Source organism: Tauraco erythrolophus, chromosome 2, assembly GCF_009769465.1.
Source record: "Tauraco erythrolophus isolate bTauEry1 chromosome 2, bTauEry1.pri, whole genome shotgun sequence".
Taxonomy (NCBI): Eukaryota; Metazoa; Chordata; class Aves; order Musophagiformes; family Musophagidae; genus Tauraco; species Tauraco erythrolophus.
Genome location: NC_141466.1, coordinates 67,441,175 through 67,462,367, shown reverse-complemented (window position 1 = coordinate 67,462,367; position 21,193 = coordinate 67,441,175). Strand labels below are relative to the sequence as shown.

At 40.1% G+C, this 21,193-nt stretch overlaps 1 protein-coding gene across 2 annotated transcripts; it reads left to right on the top strand.

Annotated features, from left to right (window-relative positions):
• Nucleotides 1-16: 16 nt before the first annotated feature.
• Nucleotides 17-20,374, top strand: MMUT (methylmalonyl-CoA mutase). 2 transcript variants are annotated; one of them, XM_009988094.2, is made up of 13 exons: nt 17-49; nt 1,334-1,733; nt 3,830-4,197; nt 5,434-5,591; nt 6,933-7,104; nt 9,014-9,262; nt 10,563-10,674; nt 11,969-12,084; nt 12,744-12,859; nt 15,534-15,665; nt 17,918-18,065; nt 18,181-18,348; nt 19,877-20,374. In XM_009988094.2, the coding sequence occupies exons 2-13, from the start codon at nt 1,355-1,357 to the stop codon at nt 20,003-20,005; spliced, it is 2,247 nt and encodes a 748-aa protein (XP_009986396.2). In that variant the 5' UTR covers nt 17-49; nt 1,334-1,354; the 3' UTR covers nt 20,006-20,374. The 2 variants fall into 2 exon arrangements, with proteins under 2 accessions (XP_009986396.2, XP_086487557.1); XM_086631431.1 differs by lacking the exons at nt 17,918-18,065; nt 19,877-20,374 and having other exon boundaries at nt 18,181-18,275.
• Nucleotides 20,375-21,193: the final 819 nt, after the last annotated feature.

Genomic DNA, 21,193 nt, shown 5'->3' with positions numbered 1-21,193 from the left:
TGCGCACTGCCGCTGCGGCTGTGGGGGTCGGCGGAGGGGCTGGCAGCAGGTAGCGGTGGGGGCCGGGATCTGTCCTGAGCTCACAGGCCGCCCAGCGATCCCCCGGGGCAGCCTCCACTCCCCGTCCGTCTTAGCGTGCTGGAGGCGGGCTGTGGCGGCAGCGGGTGCCGGACGCTCGGCGCTGCGCACGGGCGGGCCTGTCAGGGCGGTGCGGGGCTTTCGGCTCTCAGCCCCGCTCCGGCTGTGGGTGCTGTGGTGTGAGGAGTGGAGGGAGAGGTGCGGGGGAGGGCGACAGGGCGGATCTGTGGTTCCTTCGGGGTGCGGGGCTGGGGGGATCGCCTTGGAACCCGGGCAGCAGCGGAGGCAGAGGTTTCCTTCCGTCCTGGCTGGAGGATCGCGTCTCTGCAGGGAACGGAGTACTCATCACATTATATGTATACCACACATAGCGTATATATTATTAAAGCACTTAGGTGTAGCATGTTGCTGCAGCACCATGACAGTGATAGAAATGCTTTCCAGATTTATGCAGACTTTCTCATAAAGGACTCAGGGAAGCATGTGTTTCCCGGGAGCTGAGAAGGAGGTGAGGCAGAGAGGAGGTGATTTGCCCTTGGAGCCAAGCTATAAAGCTATTTTGGCTTGGGAAGGAGTTGCGGGGATAGGGTACAGAGAGCAGAAGCAGAGAAGCTGACAGCTTTCAGGAGTTACTGAACTTATCCACTGTCTCAGGCTCATGCATGGTGAGACAAGCTCTGCAGTTGACATTATCGCTGTGTTCTTGCATGTCACATTTTTTTCTCCTTTCTCAGTAAATCTCTGATTTCCATGAAGCCCAAGCCACCTTTTCCAAAGTTTATGACATGTCAGCAATTTTGTGACAGTTCATTTCCTTCAGAGTGCCTCTTTGATGTTGAGGGTCCCTCTGTGACATTAAGACATTCGTAGATGAGAGAGAGAAATGGGAAGATGAGAAGGTAGCTAGGCATGCCGTCTTCATGCATGACACTGACTTTCAGTGACTGATTAATGATGGTGCTGCTTAGGGACTGAAATAAGTTACATATTTCATAGATGGATGTAGATGAGTTGTAGGAACATTTTCCTTAGCTAGAGGAAACTAGGATTTTTCTTGAGCTCTCTGTTTTATGCATTGTCTGGTTGAAAGAGAAGGGGAGGGGGTGTCTGTCAAATGAGTAAGTGAGTAATAAATACACTTAGTTTGTTCCTGAGTAATTGTTTTGGCTTTAGCAAACTGCTTACCCTCTCCGTGCTCATTTCTCCCATGTCGGATTTCTATGATAATGCAAAATATATGTTTTTATTGTCTTAGTCACCACCCAGTGGAGCAGACATGCTGAGAGCCAAGGATGCTCTCCTGCACCTGCGACCCCACCGCTGCCCATGCTTGGCACAACTTCCAGCCTGCAGGCTTGCGTGGCGTTCGCTGCACAGACAGCCGCTGCACCCCGAGTGGGCTGCCCTTGCTGAAAAGCAGCTGAAGGGCAAGAATCCAAAGGATTTAATTTGGCACACCCCAGAGGGGATCGACATCAAGCCCTTGTACTCCAAAAGGGACACAAAAGACCTCCCTGAGGAGCTGCCGGGGATGAAACCTTTCACTCGAGGACCCTACCCAACCATGTACACGTACAGGCCGTGGACTATCCGCCAATATGCTGGTTTCAGTACAGTGGAGGAGAGCAACAAGTTCTACAAGGACAACATTAAAGGTAAGACAGCTGATTTGGGGAACAACATTGCCTTGCAAAGCAATGGGGGACACTCCTATGGTGAATTACATGGGAAAAGTGATTATTCTGCCTAGTGAATTTTGATTTCTGATAGGCTTTTTGCGGTGGTGCTGTATTTCTTTAATACTGGGAAATTGGATCATTTCTGAAACTCCCCTGGCTTCATTTTGCTATTGAGGTGGAAAAATGAATGCGTTAAATGCTATTTTTAGTTATTCTGCCTTGACACTGACAGAAATGAAATTTGGCTTCATCTCAGTGTCCAACCCACAGAGATCATTGAGCACTTTACACTCATTTTGTGACCATGAGAGAAGATTGTAGTGGAAAAAAACGTTGAACTTTGTCACTTGGCACTTCTGGTGTTAGTCCATTCTGACATTTTGTGTTGCCGTCTCATGTTATAAATTTCAAAAGAACTCATAAATACATACAAATAGTATCATTCATGGTATATTGGTAAAGCCAGCTTCCTAAAAGCATTGGTATTTTCCTTATTTGTGGGCGGTTTTCCCAGTATTTCTGTGGAGCATTGTTCTTTGCAGCAATTTGTTTAGCTAATAGCTGGAGCATCATCATGATATACTATTGAGATAGACATTATAAAATCATTACTAAAAAGTTGTTCTTGATAGACTGAAGCATTAATTTTACCCCAGCCATACATCTTAGCAATTGTTTGAAGCTAATTATAACTTTACCTGTCAAAACAGCAGAGCACTGAAATTTGCCTTCTGAGTAATACATCTGTGATGCTTTTATTTCCCACATTACAGGTCTTCCTACTCAAAACATAACTGTTTAGGGCAGGGGAGAAGAGTTGTTCGGTGATTTTCACCTCTTGCCATGTCATGGTTAGCTAATGTGAAGCAATATTAGCCACTGCAGTATTCTTGCAGGTACTCTTGATGCTTTCCGTTTATAAAACTCTCAGTAAATTAAGAAATCATAAATACAGGGTATTGGAGATTTGCAAACAAACATTTCAATAGAAAGATTGTTCTGAAGTACTCTGTCTTACTGCTAAACATTGCTGCTGAAGCAGAAATGCTAACACTTGGGGTAGCTGGTAACACAGCTCACTTACTCGACAATGTTTGCTGCCAGGAATTTTTCATCTTTATTCGAGTTCTGGCATTGTGATATTTTAATTTTATCTTATTGTGTTAATGATTGTATTAATATTGAATTATTTAGCATAGATTCTGAATCTGACCTAGTTATTTGTAACGCATTTTTAATAATTCAATTAAAATCTCTAAGTAGAGGAATGCTGAAAGAGCATTCAATAATAATTAATTTTCAGTTCTCGTAATTGCTGAAATTTCTGTTGCTTGAAACTAGTCAGAAATGTAAAATTTTTGTCATTGTCCTTCAGAGCTAACACCTAGCTTTTTAGATCAAAGGCAGTAGCTGATATCTGACAGTTAAGAGCTCTGCTGATGTTGAGAAGCAGATTGCGAATGCAGTAGATGTAGTTACTTCAGAACAGCAGTGCTCGTCAGAGAGTGACTGCCTGGGGTTAAGCAGAGTTTCATGTCACAGCAACAAGTCTGTCAAGAACTCTGACTGTCCTGTTCTCTGCTTTATATGAATAATGTTCTCAGTGCAGATTTAGTAATGCATCACTTCACTTTAGCAATAAACAATGTATGTGTGCATGTGTTTAATTTGGGATGAAGAGAAGGTAATGCGATGCAGTTTATCACGCTTTGTTTCCAGCTAAGTAGAATTTCTGTATATAAGCCCTCATACTGTCCATCTGTGCATATGTATAACTTCTGGCTAAGCTGTTACTTATTAATTTGAAAAGCATAGTAAGCTGATTGTGTGGCTGAGCTTGAAGGACTACAATATTTTTTCTCAATTAAAAGATTTTTCATTTGAAGTTTAAGACGAGAAGGCCTTGGAAAAGTTTGGAGAGGGAGCAATGTTTAATATCAAAAATTGGTTTGTCATCCAAGCCTGGATGATGTAAAATAAAATCAATAAATTTCCATCCAGTTCTAACACAAGTCTGTTTAACACTTCTGTATCTCTCTTCTTATTGTTTTGTTTTGTTTTGTTTCATTTAGCTGGCCAGCAGGGATTGTCTGTTGCTTTTGATTTAGCCACCCATCGTGGTTATGATTCAGACAATCCCCGAGTTCGAGGAGATGTTGGAATGGCTGGGGTTGCCATTGATACAGTGGAAGACACCAAAATCCTTTTTGATGGAATTCCTTTAGAGAAAATGTCAGTTTCTATGACAATGAACGGGGCAGTCATTCCCGTGTTGGCAACATTCATTGTAACTGGAGAAGAACAGGGAGTGCCTCAGGCCAAGCTGACAGGGACAATCCAAAATGACATCTTGAAGGAGTTCATGGTCCGAAATACGTACATTTTCCCCCCAGAACCATCCATGCGAATTATTGCTGACATCTTCCAGTACACCTCAAAGGTATTCATTGTTTAAATGTATTTACTCCTGCTGTTATATCTAGATAACAATTTATGAGGCACTTTGGAGAACAAAGCACAAGACCGGAAGAACTGTTGTAGTGCAGAATGGTGTGATTGTGGAAAGGGTCAGGAGGAGAAGTTGAGATCCCAAATCACTTATGGCATAAATTTTAAGATTTTTAAGTCAGTGCAAATTAAAGTCAGATTAAGGTGAGCCTAAGCCCAAAAGGACGGCAGGAAGCTTGGAGACGAGGAACAGACAGGCTGTTCTTTGCATAGAAAGTAAGAAGCCACATAGTTACGAAGTGTTATACAGCTGCAAGCAGGCGCTGTCATGGTTTAGCCCCAGCTGGCAGCTTAAGCACACGCAGCCACTTGCTCCTTCCCCGCTGCAGCAGGATGTGGAGGAGAATTGGAAAAAAAAATAAAACTCATGGGTTGAGATAATGACAGTTTAATAGAACTGTAAAGGAAGAGAAAATAATAGTAATAGAATATACAAAACGAGTGATGCATAGTGCAGTTGCTCACCACACACCCAGCCCATCCCCGAGGAACGATCCCACCTGCCCCAGCTAACTCCCCCAGATTATATAGTCAGCACGATGTCATATGGTATGGAATATCCCATTGGCCAGTTTGGGTCAGCTGCCCTGGCTATGCTCCCTCCCAGCTTCTTGTGCACTTCCTTGCTGGCAGAGCATGGGAAGCTGAAAAGTCCTTGAGGTAGTATAAGCACTACTTAGCAAAAACTGAAACATCAATGTGTCATCAACGTTATTCTCATACTAAACCCAGAACAGCACTATACCAGCTACTAGGAAGAAAATTAACTCTATTCCAGCTGAAACTAGGACAGGAGCAAAGAGATGGGAAATATTGAAAGACTTCTGCTACAAAATTAACCATGAGAAGCAGATAATGAAAGGATTGAAGTCCTGAACTGATGACTGGAAGTTCAGTACTAGCAGTTGTTTTCTTCATTGCGTTTTCATTGGAGAGGTGGAACACAGCCTGTAACTGAGAAAGATGCTTATGGTGGATGATAGTTTAAGCACAATGGGTAGTGCAAAAAGGTAAAAGCATGTGAAGTAAACATCTGCAAACACCATTTAATAGAGATGGGTTGTATTTGCAGTCTACAGAGAGTGGATTATTTGTGAATGTTGATAAAAGAATGCTCTGATCCCTGCCCCCGTCTGCTGTTGTACCCTATTGTCTTTTATTTTTGCAGTATATGCCAAAATTTAATTCCATTTCAATCAGTGGGTACCATATGCAAGAGGCAGGAGCTGACACCATTCTGGAATTAGCTTATACTATAGCAGATGGCTTGGAGTACTGCAGAACTGGACTTAAAGCTGGTCTTACCATTGATGAATTTGCACCAAGGTGAGCTAAACAAATAATGCAAGTACAAAACTCACTTCTGGTAAAACCTCCAGAGCTTAATATCAAATTCAGTATCTTTACACATACAAGCAATGTCAGCAATGCTTACATTGCAGATAGGTCTTGTTTTGGTTTTGTTATGCAGTTTCAATGATATGAAAATACATCTGGTCCAACAGACACTTAGACTACATCTGTGCTAATAAACTCAATAACGCTCATGCACAAGCCCGATCAAGGTCTGTTGTGACAGTTGGTCTCTGGGTCAGAAAGAGGATCCCTAAGCTGTTACAGTTGTGGCTTTAGGACTGCAGAATAGAGCAAAAGCTCTTCCAGTCCTTTTATGCTGTAGTATTATTGATTTTTTTTTTCATTAGTATTATTTTGAAGTATTTAGGAATATTTAGCGAGAGGAAGTTCAAGTAGTTCTATTTACAGTTGCAAATTTCTTTAAATTATCAGTTCATTTTAAGGAGAATCACAGTTTCATTGGTCTAGTTGATTTACAGGTTCCCTAACTGTACAGTGAGTCTAAAAACCAAAGGATATTGTTCATGTAGCCTGTTGCATAGTTAAACTATAGGAGTCAGCTGAATTAACCTCTGTTTCCCAAATCTGTGACAAAACTGAAGTAGTTCACGTAGAAAAAGATACAGCCTTATTTTCAGACTTTCTGATGATGGGAGAATCTGTAAGAGCCTGTGGCAAATTGTTTCAGTAACTAATTCACTGTTAAAAATGTGTTGGTTTTGTATAATGAGTTTTACTGACTTTAACTATATGTGTTTACATGTATAAATCATAGAAGCTATAAAAAGGAAAAAGTAGATCAATCAGTCTGTTGCCTGACATGCTATCCAGTATTGAACTGATGTTTGATTAGGATTACAGTCATCAGGAAAAGGATGAAAGCATGCTTACAATATATAATGTCTTTTCATTATAAGTAATTTGTGAGCATAACTACACTAGTAGATCATGTCCAAGAGCATTCCCTGGCACTAGAGTCTCTCTGTCTGTATTAGTGACTTGTTGGAATGCTGCTTGACCTAGGGCTTCCCCAAAACAGTCACAGGGGACAGTTTAGCGGTTCTAGGGACCATTGTCGCTGGCAGTTGGCTTGCAGTCGCCTTGTTTGGAGGCTAAGACAGTTTATTGTCATAAATATGTATCGTTCTGTAGTCATTGATATTAGTGTCCAGGAACATTCCCATCATCTTGTGTCTGGGTTATATTTGTGAAAGTAAATTCATCAGAGACTGTGCTATATGACTTCTCCTTAACTGAAACAGTTATGAGAGTGGTTTAATGTTTTGTCCTGTTCATGTGCTTTTGTTACAGGCTCTCCTTCTTCTGGGGAATTGGCATGAACTTCTATATGGAAATAGCTAAGCTGAGAGCTGGAAGGCGGCTATGGGCTCACTTGATAGAGAAAATGTTTAAGCCCAAGGATCCCAAATCTCTTCTGCTTAGAGCTCACTGTCAGACTTCGGGCTGGTCACTCACTGAGCAGGTTAGAAATTGAGCTCTCATTGACTTCCTCATTTAAACATGTTTTCGTGGTGTATATCGTAAAGGGCGCTGCTCTTTTTACTTACAAAGATGCGATTTTGTCCCCATCCCTGGATGTGTTTAAGAATAGGGTGGATGATCTACTTAGCGATATGGTTTAATGGGGATTAGGGATGGTTGGACTCGATGATCTCTAAGGTCTTTTCAAACCTAGAAATCTATGAATCTATGACTTTCTGAAGGAGACAACCTGTCTTACTCTGTCTGACAAATGCACACACTAGCATTGGATACGTCTTTGTGCTTACGTAACAAAAAGTCTTAGGAAGTGCCAGCAGCATTGCTTCCCAAAATGCTGGTTTACAAAATACCTCAGTATTCTGGACTGCCCTGTAGTGCTCAGGTAAAGGGGCAGAAACTAACTGCTTGAGACTGTATTCACACAAGGATTCCAGTATGGTGATAGGCAGGGTCTTATTGTCTAACTTTTCATCGGCTGGCTCCGTTTTCATTCTGGAATCATTGTCCTAGACAGTCTAATGGATACTGAATTGAGAATAGGATCCAAACCTGCTAAGTAGAGAGAGAATTGCAGAGAGGTACTTATGTTAATTCAGGACTCAGAGGATGAAGGTTTTTCTTGGATTTGTCCTGTAAGTTATCGTTTCAGAACTGAACTGAATAAGGAAGTAGAGGCTCTTTTTTCTCAAGGTCACTGGCTTGAGAATTCATTTGGGCATCCAAGGAAGTCTTTCATGCCCCTGTCTCTCACTGCTGAAGAGTGAAGTAATAGTTATAGTTCATCTGCTCCTTTGAAACTGAGTACACTTTCTGCTTTTCCCATTGAGTTACATCACTTCACAACAAGAAGATAAGTCCTTGGGCTGCATATATAGTTTCCCAAGTGAGGTCAGAGCTGGATTCTAGCTCTCGTTCCAAGGCCTACTCTCAGTCCATTTCATGCAATATGAGTTATTTTTAGGTGGTGATTGCAACCATTGTTATTTGACTTCTGTGTCTCAGTTTTATTCTCTTTTTCAGAGCAAATGTAATGTTTGCTTACATTACAGGAATGCAGTAAAACTAAAACAATGGAATTTTTTGAACAGTAGTCTTTGCAAGTCCTCCAATTTAAAGTATTGTATGAATGCAAAATATTAATATTACCAAAAATGTGATCAGCTGTCTTCCAGTGTCCAGTGTAAATATATTTCTGTCTGCATCATAACCTTTTTTTCCTGTCTAAACATTGTTTATCCTAATATAGCTCCTCAGTGCTCAGAATTTGCTCCTTATAGGTTTCAGAGGGCAAATGTATTTTCCTTTGGCCTGCCTTGAGATAGGTATCCACTTCTAAATTAGGTTTTACATTTTTGCGTATGCAAATCATGTTTTTCTGTAATTCTTTAAATGGAATACTTGAACCAGAAATAGACTCCAGTGTGGGTAGAATTGCCATGTCCTTGTAAAATAGTGATATTAATTCCATTTCTTTATGGAAGATAATTTAATTCACAAATCTCATGATTCCTTTTGCCTTCTTGAAGGTCATATTACATTGGTAGCTCTTAATTATTTTTGATATGTTTCACCCTGAGCATGTCAAGAATTAGATATGCAGCCTGAGCTACTGTTAACTTCCCTCAATAATCAAATGAAATAAGATGAGTAAATGCAGTGGGTGAATCTTCACAATCTTTCTCAAAATACAAGTCAACCCCTGGACATCATGATAACTCTTTTCTGACTGTAAAGGCACATATATACAACTCAACTATCCAGATGCATGAAAAGAGCAGATAAAAATTTTGACCTAAAATCTGGGATTATATTGCAGTAGTATCTGCATGACTAATCTGCCTCAGCTTTGTGGCAGAAGCTTTGAGCTTCAGAGCTCTTTTTCCTTCCAGGATCCCTTTAACAATGTTATCCGTACGACGATTGAAGCAATGGCCGCAGTGTTTGGAGGTACGCAGTCTTTGCACACAAATTCATATGATGAAGCCTTGGGTTTGCCTACAGTGAAGAGTGCTCGCATTGCTCGGAACACGCAGATCATAATTCAAGAGGAGTCAGGTATTCCTAAAGTGGCAGACCCTTGGGGGGGATCTTACCTCATGGAGTGCCTCACCGATGACATCTACGAAGCTGCTTTAAAGGTCAGTTGGCGTCACATTTTATGTTTCGTGGGAAAACGTTAGGCATAGGAGTTTTGAGAAATGCCCTTTAAGGGAGTATTTGATGAATTGGTAACTTCTGAAGAGGGAATTATTTTACACTTAGCTTCAGTGATTTCTTTGTAAATTAGCTTTTCAAAAATACAGTGTATATTCAGAGAGAGACTTCGGCCTTCTAGTAGACTACATTCAAAAGGGATTATTTGTTCCACATCCAGTGTGGAACAAATAATCAAGCCCTGCAAAGTCCTTGCATGCTGCGACTTCCAGTTTGCTGGGATCTCTGTTTTATGTGTAAGAAAAAAAAAGTTCAAAAGAAGAGTCAAACCAACCTACTTAGTTACATGCCTACTCATGCCTGTGGTGATCTGCTTGAGACTTTAAAACTAGAGGTTATTGAAAGCAAAGTTTTATCGTCAATGATGTAGACAGACAGTTGTCTGGCCATACTTGACTATTATGCAGAATTTAGGAGAAATTTTTCTGTTGGATCAGAATATATTTTTTTAATAGTGTTTTTAGCTGCCGGTCATTACTTGCTCAGGAAAAGCACTGTGCAACGTAGTCTGACCAGTGGCAATCCTGCATAAACATACATGCCTACATGTCTAGCCTACAGCTAAACCCAGTGATTCTCTTTTTGAGCAAATTATTGCTCTTATGCAAAGTCCCAAATTAATAAGCTAATACAGGCTCAAACACTAACCTGTGACTGTAAAGACACTGTTAGTGCACTGTCTGACACCTGTTTTTTAAGTCCTTGTCAACTGGAACTCTTCTGGACAGTGCCAGGCACGGTCTGATGGCCGTGTTCACTAGGCAGTTTGAATGCAGTCACCCGGCTTTGGAGCTCAGTGGGCTTCTGCTGTGTGAGAGCTGAACCATGCCGTGCCACTTGTCTTTAGGATCAGAGAACTGACCCTGGCTTTCTTCAATTTATTTGTGTTTGTATACATGTAGCTGTAAGGGCTGCTTGGCAGGCAGAAGTCAGTGCAGAGTCAAGGTCTCAAATCTTAAGCTTTTTCATCCATGGGTGTTATTGGGTGAACAATGTGCCATGCACTGTTACTGAATTTATGGAGTTTGGGTAATAAAAATGCTCTTTGAAATGTCTCTTAATTTATAACAAAACCTGTAGTCAGAGACATGGAGATAGGAAACACACTTTTAGACCACAGGATGGTATATATAAATATAATAAACATTAGATGGCAGTACAAGTGGAAAGCTCGTTTTTTGAACCTTTCTACTACTCATTTTCTCAATCTTCTTCATTTCTCAGCTTGTCGAGGAGATAGAAGAAATGGGTGGAATGGCCAAAGCTGTTGCTGAGGGAATTCCCAAACTTCGTATTGAAGAGTGTGCAGCCCGAAGACAAGCCAGGATTGACTCTGGTAGGGAGCAAGGAGATGAAAGAAGGGAAAACAGAAGATAGAGTATCTTTCTACAAAGGTTTTTTACACACATTTCCATTGTTTCTTTTTTCTTCTTAGTTTAGGAGTAGCAGATCGTGAGTGATAAAATGGTAGTAATTTAGTTGAATATCAGTGAAAGCTTCTGGAAAGAGATAGCGGGATGTATGAAATACAGGACCAGTGTGGAAACAGTCTTGCTTGACATATTTAAGACTAGATTAGACAAAGCACTAGCAGCACTATTTTAAAGGAGTTAAATCGATTGATTTCTGAGTAGTAGCTCTGTAGTGTGACTCCTGAATTTAAAAGCGTGACCGCCAGCAGATGGCGATACTGAACGATCCGGCCAAATTCCTCGTTTTGCTTGAGAATTGCACGTTTTTCCTGCAGGTCAGAAAAAACGCGGTCATCTCAGATTAGAGGATGATGCAGCTCTTTGTTTGTGAGATATATATGTGTACATGAATATGTAAACATATAGCAAGTATACGTGGAGATACGTATACGTGTGTGCTTATAGCTGTGTTCTGTTTTTTTGTAACCTGCTTTCCAGTAGCAGTCCAGTAACAGAAACTTGGAATAACTCAAACATGAAAGAAGTTATATGAACTGTTTTGTTCGGAGGATAAATTTGAAGCAGGTCTTTAATTAAGAGCAATAAAGGATAATCAATAAAGTTCTGTGTTTTCTCTCCCAAAGTAAATTGCTTCATGTTGCTTTGAAGAGTGTAGTAATGTTATTGGGCACTACAAATGAAAATAGTTGTTAAGTCCATACTTGCTGAAAGCTAAAATACGGTTTTCCAACACGATAAATTAACTGTTATTCACACAAAGTGCTTTTAGGTAGGAACGTCGCTTTCTTATTTGTCTGGTAAATCGGAAAAGTAAATGCAGAGCAGTGCAGGAGGCCAGCACTTCTGCTTAATTCTGTAAAATTCAGTTACATAAACTTAAAAAATAGCTAATGTATATTAGTGACTCATTACTAAATCAGTTTTAAGATAAATATTGTTCTATTTCAAATCTTTTTTCTGGCCCAGTATTCACTGTGTTGAATGTTCATGCATCTAATCATCTCTCATTGTAAAATATGTAAAATACAGACTTAAATCCTTCCTATGAGAAAAAACTTTAAATATTTAAAATATATATAGTTATAAAGCAAAGCACTGCATTGTAATGCTCAAAATTTTCTTGCCCTATTAATATTGTGTCTTTTCACCGTAGTTTGCAAATGTATTCTGAGTTTCTGGTGTTTCCACTGGAAATAGGGTCTGAAGTAATTGTTGGAGTAAACAAGCATCAGCTAGAAAAAGAGGAGACAGTCGAAGTTCTGGCTGTTGATAATACTTCAGTCCGTAGCAAGCAGATCGAGAAGATTAATAAGGTGGGAACTACCTTCTTAAAAATGAAAGTTCTTGTAATTGCAGATAGAACTTGAGTAAAGGTGGCTTGCCAGAAACTTGACCCTCAAATTTCTGAAAATCTGTGCAAGTCTTTAGCGGAGAAGCTAGATTTCTGTTCAGCTTCAGTGGAGGCTGATGGAAAATCTCAAGAAACACAGTATTCAAATCCAAACAAAAATGTTTTTGTTACGTTCATTTGGTTTTAATCATTGTGTTTCAGATAGTCTCGTGAATACGTCTAACCTTTCAAAATCGAGAACTTTACAGTTTGTGAAAATAAGATAGAAAATAGCTGTGCAATGTTTTGCTCTAAAAGTACGTAACATTAATTAATGACTCAGACTATTTGGTGCAGCTTGTCAAGTGCTATTAGGGGACAGTTTTATGGAACCAGAAATGTACATCCACTTTCATAATTAGTAGAAATGTAGATCTAATGGGTTTAGAGTTATTTAACAGACTAGTACACGTTTTAAGGTCTGAGACACCTTTTTATTTCTAATCTTTTTGAAATATATAGCATATATTGGCAATTCCATGCCTCCAGAATTAATATTTGAAATCAGAAAGTCTTACACACTCGACTTCCTAGTTCACTTTGTAGTTTGTTTAAACTTGATATTTTTCTCCTCCTCTTTAGGTGAAGGCTAGTAGAGACCAAGCAGCAGCCCAGCGATGTCTTGCTGCTCTGACACAATGTGCTGCTACTGGGGAAGGCAATTTACTCGCTCTTGCAGTGGAAGCAGCACGTTCAAGGTATTGAGGGTAGGGGCGAATATCCAACTGCTGTTTAAAAATCAATGGTTTGTTTTCACCTTTTAACTGTTCTTGGGTATGGTGTCAGTGAAGTTGGTGTCTTGAGATGTTTTGGGTTTTGCTTCAGAGGTGGAAGTAAAAGATGTCTGCAGTTTGACATGGTAAGACAGACTATTACATTTTACAGTCTCTCAAGGCTGTGCTTTAATTTCTTACAAAGAATAATACAGATACAAAGATTCTCATATGAAATTATGTTGTTCACACACATTGTGTTGTTCAAAACTCAGACTCTTAACCAGTTTCAGGACATAAGTACGCTTCTTTTTCACCCTGCTCTTTCATAGGTCAGGGAGCTTAAGAAGTGTCTGAGATGTGAAAATGGATATTCACAATCTTGTCACGGTCTCTTGCTTCATCCTTCCTTGCACCACAGATTGGTGTGAAAATATTTTTTGATTGAAGGAGAAATAAGTTTACTTAGCTAGACAAGGATGTAGAAGATTCTCTTGAGTAGAGCAGTGAGGCATCCTTTAAAGTCCAGCGGAACATTTATTTTTTTCATCTAAGGTGAAGAGTCTCTAAAATAGACCATATCTGTCTGTTCCTTAATTAACTAAATGCCCCAGAAATGAGCAAACCAAATTCACTCCTTACTGGGACACTGTCCTATTTTGACTGTGATGTCTCAAGTTCCTTCATTCTCTTTCCTTGAACACTTAACAGCCATATTTTTAATACATTTTCTCCCACAGAGAGCTTGTCACGATTCAGCCAGCAGCGTGTCTGCACCTGTCTTTGAACTGTAAAGTTCACAGGGTGATAGTGTTTTATTTACCATGGATTTATACCTACTGTACCAAAATTGACCAGTCCACTGCTAGTTTCTCTCCTTGGTGACCTCGTTTTTATTATTTGTAAAAGCATTAATGGACTGCAGATCCACTACATCACTTGCTAACACAAAACTTACTTCTGCCCCAAAACTACATATGGTACATGACCACAGAAAGAAGTTTTCATGGCATCTGATAAAAGAGTATTGGAAGGAGGATGGTGAGTCTTTATGGGGAGCCCTTCTGTAAGGGGCAAGATGGGAAAAGATTTTCAAGTAAGTACGTTCATCCTTTACAAGTAGTAGACAAGTAGACCAGTATGACCAGCATGTTAGTGGAGGGGCCTGTCTGCTACTGAATGGAAAATGATGGGTTTTAATCATGAAGACGATTAGTGTAATTCAATTGAAATAGAAGGAATAGTGCAGAATTTTCAGCATTGGATTATGGAAAAGACTCCAAATTGGCAAATTGCTTATGGTAGGAATCAGATAACAGCTACTGAAACTGCAAACAGCAGAATGAAAACTGAGTACAATTCATTTGACCATTTTATAGAAAAGCTTTAGAGGATGCTTAACCTATTTTTGCCTGAGAGTAGCTTATAGTTAAATGCAATATGACAGGAGAACATGTGAATTCCAGGGGTTTGAAACGTACTTAGCAATAGCCAAATGGATGGGGTTTGATGTCTATATTTGTAGGCATACTTTTAGAGTGTTTTATAAAAGTAGTGATCTTCTTTCTTTCACTTTGACAAAGTTTGCAGCAAGTTGTATTAATTTCTTAGTAGACACAAGTTCTTTAGTATTTTCTTATTCAAGCATAAAATATATTCATCAAAATATTTTTGATGAAAGATTTCATCAGGAGCTCAGTAGTATATGTTCAAAATCACTACACAGTACCAAATCATAGTTAATTTCATAGCAGAAGTAAGTAGCTTGCTGTGATGGAGCTATTAGCTGAACTGCTCTTTCTCCACAAATGTTTTTCCCTTCTAAGTAGATTCCCTTCATCAAGTATTTGGTTGTGGGCTCAACTGTAATTAGAGCATAGCATTGTCTTTTTTGGTACAGTCTGCATTATCGATTTTAAGCAGAAAGGTGGAATCCATTAAGCATGAGATTTTTAAATGTTTTGGGACAGAGGCTGATGTTTGTACAAGAAGATAGCGCAGCATAGATTGCTTCTAGCACTTGTGCTACAGCAGTAAAATGTGTGTTGTTTCAAACATGCACAGCGTCTCCAGTAGCAAACAAAGCTTGTAACTTCCATGTAAATGGATTTCTAAGGTTCTTCTGCATCTCAGCGGATAAAGGAGCTATGTCAGGAGTATTGAAGAAGAATAATCAATACTAGATTGTAAACATCAAGGGAAAGGCAAACAAATTCCAGTTAAAAAGTTAGGCTTCAGTCTTTTCTGTATGTTCTTCCTTTTTTTTTTTCTTCATTTATATTTTGAATTTTAGTATGAGTCCAAATGCAAGATCTTGCAGTCTGAGGCCAAAAAAATTCCCAGTTGAGAAAATTTGATTTCATTTCCTGAAATATTTTCCCATGCAGTTTTCCCCATTGCCTTGTCACTCGTAAAATCACTTCTCACATCAGCAAAACAGTATTTTCTTAAAATTAGCCTTGCATGTTCTGTTAGTGAATGACACTGGAGTGAATGACACCGGAGTGAGTTATGTTCAGAGCTGTAGCACCAAAGCAGAAACGAGTGTAATGAGTTTGTCCTGCAGCAAGGCAAATAGTTGGGCCACTGCCAGTGGTTTCTCTATTCTGTTTTCATATAAGCCTCCTGATAGCATTAACACTTTGTTTCTGTATCTTAGGTGCACTGTTGGAGAAATAACAGATGCAATGAAAAAGGTGTTTGGGGAGCATAAAGCCAGTGACCGAATGGTGAGCGGAGCTTATCGCCAGGAGTTTGGAGAGAGTGATGAAATTCTTCATGCCATCAACAGGTGAGAGTAGCTACCCGGGAAGCTGAACACAATCTCACATTTAATCCGTTAGATACATGTGCTACTTGCTGTGCCCTAAAAAAGTGTTCCCCAAACCTGAATGACATCCCCAGAATAAATCAAAGACTTGCACAGTCATTCTCATGCCTGTAAGCAGGTAAGCAGAATTAGAAGTGCAATAAGAGAACAGTCAAAACTTAATTGAACTGGTATTTTCTTGCAAACAAAATCCACTGAGGTGATGTTACGATTTGAGGATTTTGTCCAAATAGACTAGGCAGCCGTAAGATTAAGAAGCTGAGAAACATTGTTTGAAATCCCCGTACACTGGATTGCTTCTTTTGAAGACTGTGATAGTAATCTCTACAAATATTTCCAGCAATTCATATTTGCAAAGCCTGGTTTTGGTCTGCCTATAAGGTGTCTCTGCAACTTCACACTCACAGTTCCTAAAATTGTAAGGCTAAAATCTGTCTGGATATCCACATACAATTTCCATTCTACGGGTGTTACTTACTCATATCACTAGGGAGAAAACATCAGAAGATGGAAGTATGTGTGAAAACAGCGCCCATTTGTGCCTTTTGTCAGCTTTGGCCTTTGCTGCTGTCCTCTTGGGTGAAGAGACTGAATTGCTGTAGTGGGTGGTGATGTAATGTGAATCAATGCTCGTGAGTCCCTGCTGCGTGTTGGGACTTACACATGAAAGAGTTACAGGATCTCTTAAAAGGGAATTACTTGATGACTTCACAACGGGGATGTTTAACCTGACTCGAAAGTAGTTGTGCTGGGGGATGTCACCATCGGTTTTTATTTTAAGGATTTATTTTAAATTTGAAGTATTTGTAATTATGCATTTACGTGAAACTGAACTGAACTGATTCCTTGAGAATCAAGAAGTAGCTTCCTTCTTCACATCCCTGCCTTAATGTCCAAGGTCATGTGTACCACTTAGTAAACATGGTAACGGAACTGGATTTACTGCGTGTCACCTTTGCACAGGCCTTCAAAAGTGTGATTTCACACTTGCCTCGTGGTTCACCCAAGCCCTGGGTTGCAGTGACTCAGGTGGTCTTAGCCTGGCAGGCTTGTAGCACCTAGAGCTGTTCTTGTTGGGAGGGAGCCTGTGGGTGGGGAAGTAAGAAAAGGAGAATATGGGAGCAGAAAACAATACAGAGAAAGGATTTTAAGATATCACTAATCAATTCAGATAACTACTTCACTGATATTCTCAGCAGTCCTTAGGAATAAAGAAGGCAGGCCCAACTCCTATACATCCTCGAGCAGAGACTTTGTCAGTCTGCTTCTTCAGGCTCTTTTGACATAATTCCTTTGTAAGCTGTCCGAGTTGTTTTTTTTTTCTCCCTCTTACACAATGCATTTTCCTGTGCTGCCCTCATCTCCTGAGGCTGTTCAAATCTGTGCTGATAAATAAATCTAGAGTCTGTCTTTTCCCCAAACTAAAACACTGGATTCATAGAGTGATTATCTCAGCCAGGTCAGCATATGGTTTCAAGGCGCACCAAATCCATACAACTCCATCATTAACAGAACACTCAGAAAAGTACGATATTAAAAAAAAAAACTAAAAACCTTTTATTTCTGAGAAGTAGTAGTTTTAATTTCCCACTCAAGGACAGATACCAGCAGTACGTGCATATTGAGCAGTAATATGAAAGATTAGTATCTGAGGCTGGGGTTACACAGTCAGTTTAATACAACAGAAATAGGAACTGCCACTAACCAGAACAAGGGAGGCACTGGAATGAGAGCACAGAATGGGGGATGCAGTAATCCTTTTCTGCACAGGCTTGTGCCTGGCTGAATGATGACGCGCAGCATGATGTCTGGGACCCATCTGTATAGCCTGTGTGCCGTGCAAGTACTTTTGAACTAATCGGTCATAATTATTCTTAAAATCTAGAAATTGTGGTTTAGGTAGTTGTAATTCAGCTCATTAAACCCTCAGAAAATTCAGTATTTTGTCTGTTAGAAAGCACAAAAGTAGTAGAGTGGTTTTCTTTAAAAAGAATGCTTTATTGTTGAGGCTAGTAAATACAAGAAACTGATTAGTTATCACATAACATGAATATTAACATAGTATGCAGACTACATAGACAAACTGTGACTTAGATCTTTGATTTGATGTACAGAAATGATGCTACAGTTGCAGCCAGTGCCTTTTTTATTTGTGGAAATACTTCTGATGACTCTCAGTGACTTACAGTAATACAATACGTGTTTTCAATCAGAGTTAACAAGTTCATGGATCGTGAGGGGCGCAGGCCTCGTATACTTGTTGCAAAGATGGGTCAAGATGGCCATGACAGAGGAGCTAAAGTTATCGCTACAGGATTTGCAGACATTGGCTTTGATGTGGACATAGGTCCCCTCTTCCAGGTATGACTGATTGAGCGGTGTCCGATGTATTTCAGATGCAGCGATTTCCCCTCTAAGGCTTGATCTGCAACGAGGCTGAGGCTAATGCTTATCATATACTTCTCTTTTCGTATAGACACCTCGAGAAGTGGCCCAGCAGGCGGTTGATGCAGATGTGCACTGTGTTGGTGTGAGCACGCTTGCAGCAGGTCATAAAACTCTTGTGCCTGAACTCATCAAAGAACTCAATGCCCTTGGCCGGCCAGACATTCTTGTCATATGTGGAGGTGTCATCCCACCTCAGGTACGGGTCAACATAGTTTCATCAAGACTAAGAGACTGCTTTATTTCTGTCTGTGCTGTTTTTAGCTATTTTCCTATATTCTGTTAATGTCAGAGGTGATTTACAGTGCTGAAGGGTGCTGTGTACAATCACCAAGGTCAGCACAGATCTGCAGGATGGTCAGAGTGCTGTCAGGTCTCATTGATCTGTACACTGTGTCCTGGTATGACTTCCATGTTTCTTGGATGGAATATTAAGTTTTGTTATGAAAAGACTAGCCTCAGGGAGATGTGCTTTATACTCTGTTGTTTCTGATTTCCAGTACCTTGCATATTACTGATAAAGGCTAGCTCTTGTCTTAAGAGACTTGATGACCTCCAGTAACAGTTTGGAAGAGGCACAGGTATTGACTAAGACATGTGGTGGATCCCAAACCATTCTGTGATTCCCTTGCAGTCAATTCTGTGCCTTTGTCATAAAATTTTCCTTAGTTCACCCACACTGTGCCTGGCTGTATCACTTCTAGGGTCGTCTTCTGTCTAGAGGGATTCAAATTGATTTTCCATATAACTCTCCTGTTACTCCCTTTTCCCAGACTTCTTCCTTTTCTAGCCAATTAGGTAAGTGTTCTGGAGTGACAGACTTCTAAATTGAACAAACAGAACTCATATTATTTTTCTAAGACACAAACTGCATTGTCCAGTCTCTCAATGGGATGCTACTAGCCTGTAGCTTGAAAAAGTATAATATAGAATCATAGAATGGTTTGGGTTGGAAGGGACCTCAAAGATCATCTAATTCCAACCCCTCTGCCATGGACAGGGACACCTTCCACTCCATCATGTTGCTCAAAGCCTCATCCAACCTGGCCTTGAACACTTCCAGGGATGGGGCATCCAAAACACCTCTGGGCAACCTGTTCCAGTGCCTCACCACCCTCAGAGGGAAGAATTTCTTCCTAATATCTAATCTAAATCTGCCCTCTTTCAGTTTAAAGCCATTGCCTCTTGTCCTATCACTATATCCCTTTGTCAAAAGTCCCTCTCCAGCTTTCTTGTAAGCCCCCTTCAGGTCCTGGAAGACTGCTATAAGATCACCCGGAGCCTTCTATATATCCTATATAGAAGTAAGAGAGACTACATAAGTGCTTCCCAGGTCTTTCTGAAATTCCAAGACAATCATAAATTTAGAGTAACTTAGATTGCAAGAGACCACTGGCAGTCATCTGGTCCAAGCCCTTATTTAAAGCAATATTTTCAAAATTAGAAGTCAAATCAAATTTAGATTAGGTTATATTTTCAGTATTTGCCAAGAATCTGGCATTAGTCTGATTCTATACAAATAAAACTTTTCCCATGGATGTTTTGTTAATATTTTTTTCCTCCTAACTACCCTTTTTTGCTCTTTCCCTTGATGCTGTGGTGCTTCTCTCTGGGCTTGTTGCATATGCTTTCTCAGGCCCAGCATGCAGGACAGAGCACACACCAATTGTAGAGGTCAATTTTCTGTTGCACTATTAACTATAGGTCTTAAATTTCTTTCTGAACAGGATTACGACTTCCTGTATGAAGCCGGCGTTACCAATGTGTTTGGTCCAGGGACTCGTATTCCAAAAGCAGCTGTCCAAGTGTTGGATGATATTGAGAAGTGCCTGGAGAAGAGGCAGCAATCCATGTAATGCTGAAATTTCACACCACGCAACCAGCCTTATACTAATCGCTTACAGAGTGTAATCATCAGCAAGGGATGGCCAGCCACATTCCCTCGGTTCCACTGCCCTGTGGCCTGGTGTTTTGTGCTTTCTAAGAAAGTTGTAAATTCTCTGCTTGTTCTAGTTGAGGATTATTTATATATGTACCCACAAGAAAATTTTATCTCTAGAACTATGACTTCGGGGAATGAAGGGAATTCAATAGGTGGGTTTGTTTATTTTTCCAGATATACTGATAAATAAAATATCCGTTCCAGCTCTTTGGTTGATCTCTTTTGCATGCAGATAACTTCTTTTGAATTTTTTGGCAGGCATTGTGGACCTAGAAGTCTTCAGGCAAAATCTCTGAAGTTCAGCAGAGATGTGATTGAATCCAGCAGCGCTTTGATGTTAACATTAATCTGACTTAACTCTCTTTAGAAACATATAAGTAGATAAACCATGATTTTTCAAAGTTCATGGTTTGTTTAATAAGATACAAATCCTGCATCTGGCAGTGGCCCATGTAGGAGCAGCTGTGCGACTCCGCACTGTCTACATCACCACATTTTCCTGATACTTCCCTAATTCTCAAATGAAGTTCATTCCAGCGCTCCTTCTCCCTTACTTAGTTCTGTGTTTTTGTCCAGTGTTGTTCTTGCTATCCCTGTATATTTAGCTTTTGGGCTTTCTTCAGGTAAATAGATCCTAAATTCTCACTATTTTTGTGTCCCCTTCAGAAGGAACTTGATTTGTACATTTGATAAGTTCTTTGTGGAATCCATACAAGGCAAATGGTGTGGGAGGGTCTTTCGAGGGGCAGTCTGTGGCCTTTCCCCCTTCATTTTCCTTTGCTACTCATTGCATCACATCATAAATGAGACTACAGCCTCCCTGGGATAATGCTTGTGTCTGCATCATGGTGGAAGAGGCTGTAGAATACTTGTAAGAGGTTCGGTGCCATCGTACCTTATTCAAAATAAGATTTTCAGTGGTTGGCTGGCAATTGCAGATACAGTTAATAGCATTGTGTCCTCACGTCAAAGATTGCAATTGATGAGGACTTCACTTGAAATAAGCTTGTTTAATGGGTTACGTGCCCGTAGTCTCACACTACTCAGAAACAAGGAGGTTAACTGACTGGCTGTTTTCTTCTGTCTTTCTAATTAAGGTTTA